General features: G+C 41.3%; 1 protein-coding gene across 3 annotated transcripts in view; it reads right to left on the bottom strand.

The window, feature by feature from the left end:
* ARHGEF26 (Rho guanine nucleotide exchange factor 26) overlaps positions 1-18,098 on the bottom strand; it is a 117,836-nt gene that overhangs the window by 36,101 nt on the left and 63,637 nt on the right. For all 3 annotated transcript variants that reach the window (XM_045812273.2, XM_045812269.2, XM_087870298.1), the window contains 4 exons: positions 17,549-17,701; positions 14,179-14,308; positions 10,907-10,981; positions 2,741-2,830 (listed from right to left, as the gene is read on the bottom strand). In XM_045812273.2, the coding sequence (XP_045668229.2) occupies positions 2,741-2,830; positions 10,907-10,981; positions 14,179-14,308; positions 17,549-17,701 (448 nt within the window). The remainder of the gene's footprint in view (positions 1-2,740; positions 2,831-10,906; positions 10,982-14,178; positions 14,309-17,548; positions 17,702-18,098) is intronic.

Below are 18,098 nucleotides of genomic sequence, written 5' to 3'. Positions count from 1 at the left end.
AGTAATGCCCAAGCTCATACAGCTAGTAGGTGGTGGAGTTGTTTTCTAATTTGCAATTTGCTAAAGGGTTTTTTTCCCTTAACTTTTTCTTATCTCTTTGAGCTTATACGTTGAAGATATTAACCTCTCATCTATACGTGAGTTGCAAATATTTTTCAGTTTGCTATTTTCCTTTTTACTTTTTTATGTCTTAATTTCCCCTCTATAGATAAATTTTAAAAATTTTTCATATAAATGAACTTATCAAATTTTTTTTATGACTTCCGGATTTGGAATAAGTCCAAAGGCCTTTCCCATGTTGTTAAAGTGTCACTTCCCCACTTAGAATTTTTCAGGGGCTCCCAAATGACCTTGCTCAGCTGCTCCTCCTGGCACACAAGGCCCCCACGTGAGCTGCTGTTTACTGCTTGGCTCCGCCTTGCTCCCCCTGCACCTCACGCCTGCCCATGCTGGATGCATACAATTGCTGGGCCACAACAGCTGAAGCCATGCCCTATGCACTTGTTCCTACTCTTTACTTCTACAAGACCCTTCCTAACTCACCTTTCAAGATTCAGCTCAAACATACCTCCAGTATGAAGCCTTACCTGACTACTACAAACTCCCCACCCCTGTATGCCTTACAGGTAGGGCTGACCACCCCTCCCCATTGAGAGTATTCTTTAAAAAAAAAAAAAAAAAAAAGAGTGGGGGAGGAGGCAAACCATAAAATGGACTCTTAACTATAGAGAACAAACTGAGGGTTGCTGAAGGGGAGGTGGGTGGGAGATGGGTTAAGTGGGTGATGGGGATTAAGGAGGGCATTTTTGATGAGCACTGGGTGTTGCATGTAAGTGATGAATCACTAAATTCTAAAAAAAAAAAAAATTTAAAAAGGAAAGAGGTTTTTCAATTGTCTTCATCTACAGTGACAGCTGCAGATGTTGCCAACTCCTCTGCACTTGGGTGGTCTCCAATTAGACTGTAAGTTCCCTGAGGGCAGGGGTCACGTTTTGGTTTTCCTGCTGCCTTCCACAAAGAAAGCGCTCACAAAATTTGTTGAAGCAACACACGTGCTTGGACAAATCATTTAACTTCTTCGAACAGCTATCTTCTCGTCTTTAAAATGAACTGAATAAAAATGTCCACTGTTGTCCATAAAGTGTTCTGGAAATAAGATCCTCAGATTTTATTAGTATTCCTAAGTAGTCTGACTGAAGTACCTCATTATAAATCTAAACATAGAATATCTTCCTTCAGGCTTGTAAATATTTTAATCATGGAACCAAAAGAAAACAAAGAACCCAAAATTCATGAACTCAATTGATGTTAATCATTTATTTTTAAGGACCTTGGGGTAAGCATTTTTCAATTACCAGTTAATTTGGAGTTCTAGAGAAGGAGAGCTTAACGATATCTTAAGCCAGTTGATTTCCAGCGAAGAAAAAAAGAAAAAAGAAAAACAGGGAAGGGATTTACCATCTCTAAAAATCAAAATGGTTAGGAATTTATAATCTTTAAAAAGGAGGAGATAAAACTTTTGATATCTAGGTATATTTTCTAAACTATTTAGAAACAAATTACAGAGAAGGACAAGTTTCTTTTCAAGAGATGGAGGGAAGATGGGTTTGGAAATTGCCCATCTGCGTTTCTGTAGAAGGACGGTACAACAAAGTTGATGTGTGTGCTTGTTTTTAGCAAGTACACGTCATCTTCTGTTCTAAGAATCACGCATCACGCTCCTGCATCAAAACTGTTGTAGTCAGGATGTTCTGGTGAAAGCCTTGACACTGATCTGCAAGTGGGGACATACGGGCCCTTGGCCGGATTCTACCACCACTCGCCCAGTGACCCCGTTAACAATTACATATTCTCTGGGCTTTATTTTCCTCATTTATAAAATAAAAGCACACAGCTATACAGTACCAGTGTTCCTCCAACTGCAACAGCAAGGCAGAGAACCTTCTCTCTGCCTAAGACCATGAAAGGCTCATCCACCACATGATTTTGGAGCACTTCCACTATGAAAAAATACGACCAGTCATTTTAAGTTGCTTAATTAAATTTACAAGTTACAAAATAAAATAGAATCACAATCCTGAGTGCTCGCATCCATTAAGAATCAGTTGTGAGCCAACAAAGGACTACGACCTAGATTTGCCATGAGTGGTCATTTTCTTCATTATACATCCTGTCATCCACTCCTAAGCAGTATCAGACAAGCAATAAGAGGGAGCACATGTCCAAAAAGAATTATGGAAGAAAAACAAATTTGGAAAGAACACTCCACTAACAATCTTTTTTTCCCCCCTTTTTTTCTTTTTTTTTCAGACTGGAAGAGGAGTGTCTTTAATTTAGGAGAACACGTGCTACAATTCATGGGATTTTGGTTCTGTTTTGCAGGACACTTTGAGAATAGTAAAGAAATCACCTTTCCATTCTAAAATTCTATTTTTTTTTTTTTTTTTTACTACCCTTTTCCCTAACTTTGGGGAGGGGGTTGGGGGAATGTGTTAATTAGATAAAACTAACCTTGTGGCCTGGAGAAAGGCAACTTTATCTAGTGACCATAAGCAAGAACAGAGCTGCCTGGAGCTTCTGTGACTCCCTCAGCCAGTCCTGTCCCTCTCCGGTCAATTTATGGCCCTTCTTTGAAACGCAAATTCCTATCTACTTTGTTGCCCTCAACTATCTCTCTCTATTTACATAAGATTTAAGCAAGAGCAGTAATAAATCTGTTTATGAAGAAATACGAGAATACCTTAATTTTAAATTCCAACTGCGAGTTAATTGTGTACATCATTTCAGTCCTTTCCATCTTCCGAGCTCCTTCATTGCACAGTCGAACCAACTGAGAACACAGAATAATAAGGAGGGTTAAGAGGTCAAGGAGAGAAACCTCAATTTCAAATGCAGATCTCTCCCAGGAAATAATTTGCACTTGGGAAGCTCCAGAGACTCATTTCTGACAGTTAAAGAACTCACAGTTTTACACAGTTAAGACATTGTACCCAGTTAGAGATGGTGTCATTAGGATGTGAAGACAGAGGGGAAAAAGGTCCTGAGAAGTCTCCAGGACACATGTCCTCTGAGGGCTCTCCCACAGTCTGGTCTTGGGCCTTCCGCTCCTTTCCTCTGCCCCCGCTCCTCTCCTTCACCAGGGAAATCTCAGCCAGACTCCAGGCAAGCTCCTCCTCTCTCCCCACTTCCAAATCCCCGTGGCTGGGGCAACTACCAACTGCAAAGGCAATTTTTAAGCAGAGTGCTACCTGCAAGGCATGTGACCAATACACAGGATGCCAAAAGAGGGAAGCCTTTGGGTGGAACCTAACAGCCAATGGTTTTTCAAGGATGGACAAGCTAAGGGAAATTCAATTTAACTAGAACTACTGAATCATCTATGAACTGAATGTATTCAAAGACCTTTGATGAGGGCCTGTGATTTATAATAAAAAAAGATCTGTTTGGTCTTGGTCCATAGTTCCCAGCACACAGTCCTTTCAGCCCATTTAATTTCCTATATAAGAGCCATGGGGCCATCTTTAGTTATATTTACTTTTGTTCCCAGTTCCTGAAAGTTCCAGAGCGATAATGCTGAAAAGGGTGTCTTCTTATTCCTAACAAGCCCCTTTCCACCCCAACTGAGTTTATCTCAGTGAGGTAGCTTTTAGAAAGCCCTGAAGGATAGGACTGGTTACCAGGGGAGTCAACCAAGTGGTTAGAGAGGGTTGTAACTTTCAGCCCCGCCAGACCCTCCCCCACCAGACTTTGGGGGAGGGGAGAGGGCTGACGATTGGCTTGACCACTAACAGCCAATGACGGAATCAATCATGCCTATGGAATGCAGCCTCCTCCCCTCCCTGGACTATGAAGTTCAGAGAGCTTCCAGGTTGGTGAACAAGAACACATCCATGTGCCGGGAGGGTGGTCAACCCCACCCTCCATGGAGACAGACACTCCTGTGCTCGAGACCCTTTCACACCTTGTCCTAGCAACAGTCCGGGCAGAGTGAACACCTTGAGCACAGGGCCTACGATGGCAAAGTGGCTGCGGTGCCTGAGAAGGCAAGAGATCCCGATACAAGGAAGAGGGCCCAAGATGAAGTGACAGGAGGCCAGGGTCAAAGCCCACAAGTCCTTAAAGCATCTGTATTGTATACTTCAAGTGCAAAGAGAAAGCCTTACTAGCAGGCTTTCAGCAGGGGACGGATATGATGCAGTTTATGCATGATCATATGCTTTCCCCCACATATTTATTCAATCCCCTATTGATGGACGCTTCAGTGATTTCTGATTGCTTAATAGATTTCTAGATTTGGAGGGTACCTCTGTCTTCAGTGACAGCTTATCTTTCAGTCTGAACCTAAAGAGTTCATGGATGGAGGGATGGATGGCTACACCTGATTACACGTAGGGGCTGGAAACACCCTGGCCAGGATCAGGGGCAATCTGAAACTGTCATATCCTGAAAGGATTAAGACATCTCAGAGGGAAATCTAACCAGGCAGCCATTGCTCCAGACATTTTTACAAATTCTCTTGAGGAGAATGTTCACAGCTCCCAAATCTATGTTCCCTGACTTGGTCTGTCCCCTAGGCTCTACCTCCAATTCCCTATATGGCCCACAGGCAGCTCGAACTTTGAATGAGAATGACCAAACCTGAGCATCACCTTCATCGCCCACTCCCTGCGGCTCCGTGTCCTCTAGGTCAGGGACAAGTTCCAGCATCATCCACCTTCCCAACCCGAAAACCCTGGCCCTCGGAGCTCTCAGACGCCTCCCTCTCCTTGGTCCTCCATATCCCAGCAGTCATAACATTTCCTTAATGTTGCTGTCCCACGCTCCATGTCCCTCCCTTTGCCTTGTGCCTGGAACTCAGGCTCAAACCCCCTCTTCCCTGGGTTACTGACCTACCAATTCTCTGCCATTCGTTGCTTCTACCCTACCCTTACGCATCCTGGAGATAATGCTGTCAATCTTTGTGAGTTCAAATCTGATCATGAAACGCCTTGGCTTAAAATCCTTGGAAGGCTCCCCTCAGCTTTCAGAATTAGGTCTTAGCAATATCATGATCTGGCAACTGCTCTTATCCTGGGTCTCAGCCCTATAAAATTTCTGGCCAAAGCACCACATTCCATCTTGCCTTTGCCCTTTTGCATGTGTGTTTCCCTCTGCCTGAACACGCTTCAGCCCACTCTGTCCGATCGACTTCTTCTTATCTAGATTTATAACCCCCTACCTGTCTTTCAGGACTTATCTGGGGCATTTCCTCTCCAAAGAGAATGGAGAGCAGAGATCGTGAAATTTCCATATTTGTCAGCCTAGTGCCACAGCCCAGCACCTAAAAATACAAGGAACACTAAACAAATGTTTCTGTGTAAATTGCCTTCAGAGACCATTTATAAGTCACTTAAAAAAAAAAAAGTGTGTGGGGGGGGAGCAGTTCCTTCATAGTTATCCTGCTTTAAAATGAGAAGGGAAAATGGCATTAAGTTTGGGTTATCATCTTCTTTCCTAAACTTCCAAATATCGATTCTATCAGCAAAAGTTGGTGAAGTCAGCCACCACATCAGAAGACAATGTTTCAGAGAGCATATTAGAAACAAAAAAGTTTCCCAAATGTCTTAAGCAGTGGTCTCATCAGCAGAGCCCATTTTAATGACTATTTCAAAGGGACAAGCACTAATTTGCATATGTGTGCTCTGGTGTTTTTATTAAAATCAGGCTCGGTGTATTAAAATAATGCCCTCCTTCAGCAGCTGTCAAAGCTTTATTAAATTCAACTCGCTAACTTTATTTAGGCCAACTTTATTAAAAAAATAAAAGCTCAAACCCTCTAACCAAGAAATATAAATTAAAAATAAAATATTTTCAATCTATCGAATTCACAAAGATTAAAAGAATATTTGATGCTGGGAAGTGTGCAGTAAGACAGACATTTACATATCTTCTGGTGGCCATGGACATGGAAACAACCTTTTCTGAAGGCACTTGGGGGCCTTTAAAAAATACCTACATTTTTGTTCCAATAAACCCACTTCTACAAATTTATCTTTAGAAATAATCAGATGAGCACAATCATTTATGCAAGACAATGTTCCAGGCAGTACTAGAAGAATAGTAAGTGAAATGGGTACCGTATGAAGCCATTTATCGGGGTACATTTATACTATATGCTGGCACTGGATTAGGATGTCCCATTGGAAGGATATGTAGAATGACAAAGTCATTACTTTTTTTTTAAGATTTTATTTATTTGACAGAGAGATAGCAAGAGAGAGCACGGTTGCAGGGGAGGGAGAAGCAGACTTCCCACTGAGCAGGGAGCCCAACGTGGGGCTTGATCCCAAGACCCTGAGATTATGACTTGAGCCAAAGGCAGACGCTTAACTGACTGAGCCACCCAGGGGCCTCAACAGTCATTACTTTTGATAAAATTACCGATGCATTTTATTTTGTCTCTTCCCTAAATTTTCCAAATTTTCTAAAATGTACACTTATTAAGTTTAAGAATATACCTTTGTAAACTTAAATGCATTCTTACAAAGCAGTACTTCGAGTGAAAACAGAAAACTTGTGAATCGCTTCCTTCCACACAGTTCAAAGTCTGACATGTATGATTCTGGGATTATTTCTATATGCTGATAACACACATATGAACATCAACACACTTTATTATCTAAATGTCACGACACCATTTGCACTGTTCTGCAAACTTAACGTTCCTCACGTAGCAAGAGAGCTTAGGAATCTTTCCAGGGTAACAGATATGTATGTTTACCTTTCTGCAAAAGGTGGAAGCAGTAAGTTACAGAAGATTAAAGAAACTTCACTATTTTGCTACCAGGAGAAAATTTTACAACCTAACAGTATCTCCAAATAGGAGTAGCATTTTTATGAGGTGAGAGTAAAAGCAGTTCTTCTCTTCGGCAGGAGAGTAAATGGAAGAGGAGGACAGGAAAGACTTCACCGGCATGACAAACCACCGTCTGACCTCCACTCCTTGAACACCAGACACCACTCTGCACCAGCTGAATTTTGGACTCCCTAGAAACTGCCCTCCCCGCAGCTCTACCCCAGCACGTGAACAGAATATCAGGAAGTAAATACATTTTTATTTAACAGAAACATCTTTCTTGTTTTTGAGTTGTCTGATGAGGTCAATAAGTCTTTCCAAGGCCCCAAATTCAATAAGCGCTTACACTCATTTCAGCAACATGTATGAGGAATTTCAGTGACATATTATTCACACTATGCAAATAAATTTCATTAGCATTTTAATTACCAGAAAAGATGTTACTCATTTTTTCCGAGAATGAATAACTATCTATAGCCACTTGCCCAAGGGCTGTAGGTAGAGTCTGCTTCTAAAAACTTGGACCCCGATATACCAAGTTCACTCTCTGAAATAAATATTGGAAACTCCTACTTTCTTTTCTTCTCAGATAAAGCAAACAAGTGAAATTCTGCATTTTAATTTTGAACAATAAATGTTCATTTACACATTCTTTTTGTTGAAAATACTGATACTGTTCTCCCAGAATCTTTAAACACCATCAGTAACCTTGAAAAATGAAAAAGAAGTTAATTCCTGAGCTGGCTGTATTAGTGGTTTTAGTTATCATGTATATACCAGTAGGAGACTCAGGAAATAATTCTGATGTTCATCACTGGTGCTCAAGAGAGAGAAAGAAATGCAGAGAAAACAAGTCACTAGAATGGCATTTCTTCCCAGAGAGCCTTTTATATGCTTATAGTATCAGATTAGGCGATTCACTGATGCATTACGTTTTTGCCAGCCTTTCCTACAAGCAGCAGCGTCAAATCCAGTGAACAAGAGATCCCTGAAGGAATGTCGTGGTTTACTGTAACTGGGATGTGAAATTCTTGAAAAACACTAAATAGCATTCCTAGCTCAATTCAACAGTTACTACAGCCTTCCTCTTTCCTCTTCTGTGTGAATTCTTTTTTAACTTCTCAGTAACAACGAAATAAAATTTGACAAAATTTCTTGCAAGTCCAATGCTAGAACTTCACTAGTAGCTTCTCCTAAAGACCCTCCCCCACTACTGCCTCCAGGAAGGCAGCACCGGGTGCGAGGTCCTGGAGGAGAGACCCACCGGTGGTAAGACCTTAGGTGACCTCACACTTGTCAGGCTGTTTCTTCACTTAGTGTTTCCCAGAGTGGGATGTGCAGACCACTGATGGGGCAAGAGGTGAATTTAACTGGTTGACAAGATTGCTACGGTTTAATTTTTGTATCCCTCCAAATTCATATGCTGAAATCCTAAACCCCAAAGATGATGGTGTTGAGAAATGGGGCCTTCGGGAGGTGCTTAAAAGTCATGAGGGTGAGCCCTCACGATGGGATCAGTGCTCTTACAAAAGAGGCTCTACCAAGCCCGCAGCCCGTTACCGCGTAAGGCTACAAGGAGAAATCTGCCACCCACAAGAGGACCCTCACCCGACCTTTATCTTGGACTCTTCAACCTCCAGGACTAGGAGACATAGATTTCTGTTGTTTATAAGCCACCCAGTCTGTAGTATTTTATTACAGCACCCTGAATGGACTAAGACACAGATAAACTTCCTTTGAATATAAAAATGTATATTAGAATGAGAAACAACTAGCTCACAAAACCCATGATTTTGTAGGTACTACTGGCAAGAATGAGCATATGTAAAATAGAGTCACCTTAAAGTTGATTAAAAGAAACAGTACAGGGGCGCGTGGGTGGCTCACTCAGTTAACCGACTCTTGATTTCGGCTCATGTCATGATCTCAGGGTCCTGGGGTTGAGCTCACATCGGGCTCCACGCTCAGCACGGAGTCTGCATGAGGATTCTCTCTCTCCCTCTCCTCTACCCCTCCCGCTCACTTTCTCTCTCCGTCTCTCTAAAATAAATAAACAAATCTTAAAAAAAAAAAAAAAAAAAAAAAAAAGAAGGAAACACACTACCTCACGGTAAAGTGGTGCAAAAACGTACCAGACTCGAAGGTCGTGTGGTAGCTGCAAGTGGTTGGGGAAGCTTCTGGCGCCATCATTGTCTCTGTCCCCCTCTGCCTGCTCATACAGTATCTTCATTGGCTCCTACACCTTCTACTGCTTTCTCTCAGCTCGATATTCCTATCAGCATTGAAATGCACCCACGTCTTTCTAATCTTTAAACAAACAAAAAGACGTTCCCACACTTCCCTTTTAGCTCTCTCTCTCTCTCTCTCTCTCTCTCTCCACTGCCAGCCCCAGTGTTGAAACAGCTACACTTGCTGGCCCGCTACATCGCCACACCTCCCACGCATTCCTCAACACACTGCAATCCAGCTTCCACGCACACCACTGTGAGGGCACAACCCACCTGATGATAAACCCATGCATGCTTCACTCATTATTCACTTTATCTTTCAGGAGCACTCAACCAGGCTGACCGTCCTTCCACCAAATCATCTGCCATTTGCCAGTCCATTATGGTTTTCCTCCTTCTCTGGTATGTTTTGTTTTTTAAGTCTTCTCTGTGGGTACCTTTTCCCTAAACAAGATGAACGGTGGTGGTATTTTTCACGGTTGTGTCCCAGACTCACCACTCTTCTTACTTTACAAACTCTTTCTGGGTATCTCATCCAGTCTTCTCCCAGCTTCAGAAATCATTGTATGCCCATGATTCCCAAATCCAGGTCTCCAATTCTAGTCTCTCCAGTGAGCTCCTGACCTGTTCATTCAGCCAACCTGAATATTCCATAAGAACCTCTATTATCACATATCATAAAATGGACTCATCAGCTTCTCCCTATGCTTCTATTGTAAAGGTAAATAAGAGTATCCATCTAGTTGCCCAAGCCAGAGACCATATTCCTTGACTTCTGATCTTAAATGCACTCACCCAATCAATCTCTGTGCCTACATCCCTAATATTATATATTGCTTCTCTACATCTTACTATACATCCATAAAGGCCTCTGTCACTTCTAGCCTAAACAACCACAAAAACCTCACAACTGGTTCCATTCCCATCGTCACCTTTACAACACATGAATTTATAGCTTCTGCATCATTGTAAGAGAAGGTCCACACTTCCCTAACATTGGCTCCCTGGTATTCTTTCCTAGACTGGGCTCTATAGCCCCACATGAAGAACATTTCAGTTCTTCGAATCCTCCAAATATTTTTCTTCGCTTTGGGTTTCTACACATACCCGAGACACTCTCTTCCCCGCCCCCCCAAGCCCTGGTTCAGAGTTCAACTTGCTTTAGGTTTTAGCTGAAACATCACTATGTTCTGGGGCGCCTGGGTGGCGCAGTCGTTAAGCGTCTGCCTTCGGCTCAGGGCGTGATTCCGGTGTTCTGGGATCGAGCCCCACATCAGGCTCCTCTGCTATGAGCCTGCTTCTTCCTCTCCCACTCCCCCTGCTTGTGTTCCCTCTCTCGCTGGCTGTCTCTGTCAACTAAATAAATAAAATCTTTAAAAAAAAAAAAAAACACACAAAAAAACACTATGTTCTCCCCTACCATGTCGCTCCCCATCCTTCATTGTAATTCTTACTTAACACCTTCCTTCCCCTTTACACAGCACGTCACATGAGGGTATTAGCCACAACCGTCTCACGTCTGCATCACCGTATTTTCAGGGGCTGGCATCATGCCTGGCACAGTAGTTCATACTCCGTAAATAGCTGTGTAATGGAAGAATGAATAAACGACTATCCAGATACCAAAAGAAAATGAGATCTCTATTGGCCCTTACAGCAAGACTGTGTAAAGCAATAAAAATACTAATTTCACTTAAGTACGGCAAATAGTATTTTGTTTCTCAGCTACCTAAAGAATGCTGCGAATGGCATTGAAAACTCCCAATGTTCAACCTCAAACCCAGATATGAGCTTCCGAGATGCTGACCGGTTTACTGTGTGATGAGACAGCTGTTCAAGTTACCTTGCTCACTTCCTTTAGGGCTCTTTTGCAGACCTCATACTTCGGAGAGTCCTTCGGTGTCTTCTGACAGATAGTCTGCAGTGACGTAAAAGAAAAACAAAAATAAATCAGTTTATTTTATTAAGTAAAATAAAACCAAGGCCCAGCCACATCCTCTTACTCATAGGCATCAAACAGAGGTGGAAGGTAAGTTGGGAACTGGTACCTTGAATGTAGGTGAGTACCAGGCCTACAAATCTGAAAGTCAGGGTCAGGATTGTTATCTATGCTCTGGGAGAAGCAGAGAGAGAAGCACAGAGTCCCCTCTGTGAACTTTTGTTAATGGTTCTCACATTTTTGACTATGACCCACTGTTAAAAATCCATTTATATCAGCAACCAGTACATGTGTACATAAAAAGGAAAAAAGGCTTTTTTTTTTTTTTTTTAAAGATTTTATTTATTTATTCGACAGAGATAGAGATAGCCAGCGAGAGAGGAAACACAAGCAGGGGGAGTGGGAGAGGAAGAAGCAGCCTCATAGCGGAGGAGACTGATGTGGGGCTCGATCCCAGAACACTGGGATCACGCCCTGAGCCGAAGGCAGACGCTTAACCGCTGTGCCACCCAGGCGCCCCAGGAAAAAAGGCTTTTAAAAATAATACTTAATCACATTATGAACAGTGTATATATCACATACCACACATTCTATTCTATTTCACTTTTTTAAAAAATATTTTATTTATTTGAGAGAGAGAGAGAGAGACAGATAGCAGCAGAGACAGTGAGAGAGTGCAAGCAGGGAGAAGAGGGAGAAGCAGGTTCCCCGCTGAGCAGGGAGCCCAGTGCAGAGCTCAGTCCCAGAACCTTGGGATCCTGACCTGAGCCCAAGGCAGACGCTTAACTGACTGAGCCACCCAGGCACCTCTCTGTTTCATTTTTTTAATAAACACTGCTTATGATTCAAAAATCAATTTCACGACCCACTAATGTGTACAGAAGCAATATGAAAAATACTGGTTTATGTCCCTAAAAGCAGGCATCCTGGGTCCCGAGCTGTCTTTGCACATTTTAATTTTATGTAAAATTTTGTGCACACTTAATTTTCTAGGGAGAATGAGTCTAACTTTACTTAGAATCACAACAGGGTCTCTGACCCAAAAAAGTTTTGAGCCCACTGCCCATTCATGGCATTAACCTCCAACATGGTACAACAATATATTAGATTCTGTGAGTCCCAATCTATTCAAACAATTTTCGCAAAATTAAACAGTGAAAATACAGAAGGCTGAGAGATCAGAGCATCTACACAGAATCTACAGAAATATGGCTAAAATACATTTTAAGAAGAAAAAGCACCCTGAAAATTCATACCATTGCAAGAAATGTTGTATTCAGAAAGTACCCATTTCTCATTTAAAAAATCGCAAAATTTGAAATAATATTTCTCTAGATCAAAGTTTCATATTTAGAAATCTTATAAAATAAACTTTTTTTTAATGACTTCTTACTGCTGATAAAATCTGATGGAAGAAAGTACAGTAGCTGCTCCCTGAATATGTCTTTGAAAAATTCACGATGTTTACATAACTCAGGACAAGCCTGTATACTATATACATGAATTTATATGAGTGTCTATTATTGTCAGGCTTAACATCTACTGCTTCATTCGTTTTCATGCCAATCCTCCAAGTATATATTATACTTATGATTCAGATGAAATTAGGCAATTTGCCAGGAATCATACTGTAAGTGGGAGAGCCAGAATTTGTGCCCAGATCTGTCTTACTCCAAAAGCCACATGGCATCTAGGACACCAAGTTTACCTACCAGAGTCCCTTCTCTCAGAGTGCTGCGGGTGTTCAGATGGGGAGGAAGGCATATCGGCTTGGGAGGGCACTGAGTAAGGCTTCATGAAAGAAGGAGCATTAGAGCTAGTGCCTGAAAGATGTGCTTGTTTTAGTAGTGACAGCCAACGACAACGTGAACAAAGATGCAGAGTGGGAAAGTCAGGGAACAAGTGTGGATGGATCCTACAAATAAACCTTTTTAAAGCCAAAATTTGGTTTTGATAACCTGGCTGCATTCTACCGTTAGACATGAGAAATGCTGATCTCAAAAAAAAAAAAAAGAAAAAAAAAATCAGAGAGCTAAATTTTCAAAATTCTGCAAGTTTTCCAATATTAACAAGGAAAGAAGTTCCAAAACCACAAAAGTGTATGAAGGTAGTAAATTGAGGTGAAGCTGGAGAGCAGCAGGGTGTTAGGAATTCTGAGACAATGACCAACCCCCCACCCCCCCAAACCAGGCAGCAGAGCCAACAAAGTGACTATGATCACATGCTTTTGCTCATTGCAAAATGTCAGTGCTTTTAGAAAATCTCTGTGAATTTATAATGGAACATGGAAAACGGAATTTATTTTGTAACCTTATTCAATCATAATTTTTTGCTGTATTTTTATTCTGTGTTTTGACATGCAAAAATCAAGTACGTTAAAACTGACATTTACATTATGATCCAATTTTAAAGTAACACTATGGCAAACAACACTATTTGGCCCACTAGCCAGTTGGGAGCTGTGCCGGGGCACCTGGTTCTTCTCTCATCATTGCTTCTGTGGTACCGGCCCAGCCGGTATGCAGCACCCCCCATCCCCCCTTGCTGTCTGCTGTCCTCCCAGCTGCATTTCAGCCCAGACAGTCTCTACTCGCTGCCCCCAGCCATGTCTTGCCACCATTCAAAATCAAATCCTTGTTTTCTTCGTGAATGTTCCCTAAAATAAGAATGGCCTTTCTTACCTTATTTGTGCAAGAGAAAACAAGGGCAAGTTCATGCCTTCTAATGCTGAAGAGTGTCTCATCCCCATGTGCTTTAGAAGCACCACGGCATCTTGGAACACTCAAGGGAAGGGGTCTGGGTGATCAGTCTGAGGAAACTGAGGCTGAAGGTGTTAGGTGACTTGCCCAAGGTCACATGCCTAGTGGCTCAGGGGGAAATGGAAAACAAGCCTCTTGTCTTCAATAAGCCAATATTTTTCCCATTTCAAAAAATGTTAAGCGAGTGATGCAATCTGAAATCTTCATAGCACCTACACAAGCCTAAGTGGAAGGTAATTTCCAAAGATATTAGACACAGTGAGACTTTCCAACTGCATAGCACCTTCTCACTTAGTTGGAGGATTTTAAAGAAGAGATACAGTACATTGATTTAAGTGAAACAAGAACAATTTTCTTAACCAGACTGATAGCAGCACAGCTACCCACAGAGGAAAGAGCCATTAGATCATGTCTTACGTCCATTAGCAGGGGCAGGCGAGTCACCCTCTGCATGGGGAGAATGAGGAAGGAGATCATGGGTAAGTTCCTACAGTCTTCGTGGGATTCAATTCGTGACAGTACTTCCTTAAAAGATGGGTTGGTGGCTCTGAGAAGAAACAAAGAAGAAATTAAAAATACTTCCTCCTCAAGTTAAGAAGTAAAAACATATTACAGGCATACCTCGAAGATATCGTGGGTTTGGTTCCAGACCACTACAATAAAGCAAATATTGCAATAAAGCGAGTCAAAGGAATTTTTAGCTTCCCAGTGTGTATAAAAGTCATGCTTACATCACACTGTAGTCTATTAAGTGTGCGAGAGCGTTATGTCTTAAAAAAAAGATGCACATTCTTTAATCAAAACATACTTTATGGCTAAAAAATGCTAACCATTATGTGAGCTCTCGGTGAGTCATAATCACTGACCAGAGATCACCATAACACATATAATATTAATGAAAATGTTTTAAATATTGTGAGATTACTAAAATGGCGCCGACAGACTAGCTTGACGCAGGTTACAAACAATCTTCTGTTAAAAGTGTGGTAAAGTGAAGCACAATGAAACTAGGAATGCCTGTATAAAATGTCCTGATAAATTCACATATTATAATTTTTTAATATCTAAAACAATTACATAGACACAGATGGCTTGTCTGCCTTTTATAGTAATGACTGAATAGAAGCTAGGAGTTCAAGATAACAATATGAACAATAAGAAATGCATGAGCTAGAAACTTGTAGAAACGGGAGTAAAGAAATGAAGAGGCAATGGTATCATAATGGTGAACATATCCGTGAACATATCAATTATTAACTAGCGTACAGACTAGATCTCATATCTGGTAATTTATAAACATTCTATTAAAAAGATAACAAATGATGTTTTAAGTCACTTCTCTAGCTTCAGATTATAATCTAAGAAAGAAATATCAGACCGGATTTATTTATTAGGAGGCTTCTGGCCTTCTTCAAAGATTCTGAGACAGAAAACTTTCTAACGATGCCAGCCAGAACATTTCTCCCCTCCCAGGGACATAAGAACAATGATAATATTGCCACAGCATTTTCATGGCACTTAGCAAGATGCACCCACAGATACGACTTCACGTGGAAGCATCCACACAACATGTGATGAAGGTCAAGAGGGGATTCCAATAAGAATGGAGCCCCAGAAGGATCCTCCACTTGCCAAGTAACAGACCTAGTATTTGGTGAAGACAGAGTCAAACCAAGGTCTTCTGACTTTCAGTGGGTGCCCTTACCCCCAGATCTCTCACCTCACTTCACCCAAGAGGAGCTCTGAGGAGTTCCCTTGCGACTTACAATGGGGCAGGGACAGGGGTTTGGAAATGGATGCTGTAATCCCATGTTGGGGAGCAGGGGAAGGCCAAGAAGCAGGGCAATGGAAGTTGTGACCTTTTTAAAAAATTGTATTTTGAAAGTTAGATATTTTGGTTCATAAATTAGTAAATACCTAGAACAGCAAATTAAAAGAAATTACACAGAAATGTTTTACTTTCATTTTCTTAAATTGAGGAATTTTAAGTTTCCTTACCTATTGGCTTTAAAAAGATTTTTAGTAAGGTAAAAAAAAAAAAAAAAAAAATCAAACTCCAAACCGGTTGCATATTGAAATCACTCAGGTCCCAGAACCCCCACCCCCAAAGATTCTGACTAAATAGTCTGGGATGGACCCTGGACATCTATTGCATGTTTGCTTGTTTTCAAAGACTCTCAAGCATTTCCAGCGTGCAGCTGGTCAATGCCCTAAATGCAACTTCACAATACCTGCAATAAAACTCTGAAAACACAAACACTATTTTCCATGAGAAAGCTCAAATGATGGTATTGTTAAGCTAATTTAGATCGAATCTTTATTTCCTTTTTAAAGATTTTATTTTTAAGTAACCTCTATACCCAAGGTGGGACTCGAACTTACAACCCTAAGATCAAGAGTCTCATGCTGTACGGACTGAGCCAGCCAGGTGCCCCTAGGACCTTTATTTTTTGAGTTACAGGAGTACCTAAGCACCTTTTATAAATCCTGCACAATAAAATGAAAAAAAAAAAAAAGAAATTTAGCTCTAATTCAAGGCTTTGTTTTCACACATGTCACTTGCACCTTCTCACAGTTATCTGGGGTCCCGGGACGGGTGGGGGATTAAGAAAAGCAAGGGGTGAGATTATGCCCCCAAGAACATTCGGCAACGTCTAGAAACGTTTTTGGTTGTCACAGCTGGAGTGAGGGGCATCTACTGCCCAGGGGCCAGAGAGGCTATGAACCATGCCACAATGCACAAGACAGCACCCACAGCAAAGACCTATCCAGACCAAAATGTCAACAGTGCCAACAAAGCCGGCTTCGCACTTAAAAACCTCATTTGGTTTTCCACCCTGCCCGTACAAGAGTTTCATAAGGTTGTGGAGGGAGAAGGGGCACAATCAGCCCTTCCCAGTGACTCGGGAGCTTCAGCGGGCTGTTTCTCTCAGCACCAACCCCAGTCCCTCCACAGGGGCACACACATTGCGTAGCGGCTAACCAGAGCTCCACGCTGTGGTCATAAATGCCACAACCCACAGAGGGGGTATGAATGATAATAGCCATCAGCCCCCAAACTGAGTTTATGGCAATTCACACTGGGCTGGAAAACATAGCTACATGAGATAAACAGGGTCCCCCAACATAAAACAAGACATTACTGAACAATCGCTGACGTTTAGGGCTAAAGCCATATATATCACATCAAAACTCTCAGCAACCTAAATAGGACAGAGGGAAAAAGGTGAGGAGGGAAATTTAAAGCCTCATTCTTTTTTGTTGCACAATTAAAGCCTTTAAGAACATTTTTTTTCCTATTGCTTTCCTTCAGACTTTCCCTTCTCTCCTCACTTCTAACTACCCAGAAGGGCAAAATCAGCAATTCCTATAGAAAACTTAATAGAGTTGCCACCTAAACAGAGGAAGATTAGAGGAGTAGAGAATCAGGATTGTAGTCACTAGTTCAACTCAAATACTCTCTTGGCCTCAGGCCAACTACTCAATGGCCGGTTAATGGCTTAGAAAAATGGGAGTTTTAGAATGATGATCACTGCCGGGTCTTGCAGCAATTTAAAACAACAAGGAAAACAGTAACAGAAACCTTTAATTTCATAGTTGCTTTAGAGAGAAAGTTGTCCACAGAGTGGATTTTTCTAGTCAAATCCCCTCACCCTGAAAGCAGTCCTGGAAAACAGCCCATCAGGAGGCATTTCTAAATATGATGTAAGAGATCAATTAATTTCAATCAATGTGACCTAACTGGAATGGGGTTAGGCTATTCACTGTAACATTCAACGTCTCTTACAACAATTTCTGCAGTGTGCGTTGTTGGTAGACTTCGTTTGTGCAGTATTTCACATACGGGTCAAATGTGGATGCTGTGTGCTTTTCCACAATGTCACTTATGTCATCTATGAAGATATTATTCTGATGTCTTGCTTCCAACTCTGTAAAGAATCTGGAAAACAAAGAAAACCATTTACATTTTCTTTCTTACACTTAAAAAAATCAAAGATTATTCTCATGTAATGTTATTATACAGGATTTGGAAATATCAACAGTGCACAATACCAACTCAAAGAAATACAAGAAAAAACTATAAAGATTGTCGAAATTCAAATCTATAATATTAACATCTTATTACTTCAAGGGTTTAACTGAAAACACTGATAACACAGGGCACTTCTGTGCTTTCAGATATATTTTAGAATGTACAGATTTCACTATTTTTCCAAGAATTCCCTAGATATTGGAGGGGATAGTCATGTTTCCATATTTCATAGTATTGAAAAGCCGATGTGCAAAACACCTTAAAAAACAAGTCTGAGGAGTGCCTGGGTGGCTCAGTCAGTTAA

This window comes from Ursus americanus, chromosome 20 (genome assembly GCF_024610735.1).
Source record: "Ursus americanus isolate L20-20 chromosome 20, mUrsAme1.1.p, whole genome shotgun sequence".
Lineage (NCBI taxonomy): Eukaryota > Metazoa > Chordata > Mammalia > Carnivora > Ursidae > Ursus > Ursus americanus.
The sequence above is the reverse complement of the archived record's forward strand: the minus strand, read 5'-3'. Positions and strand labels throughout refer to the sequence as shown.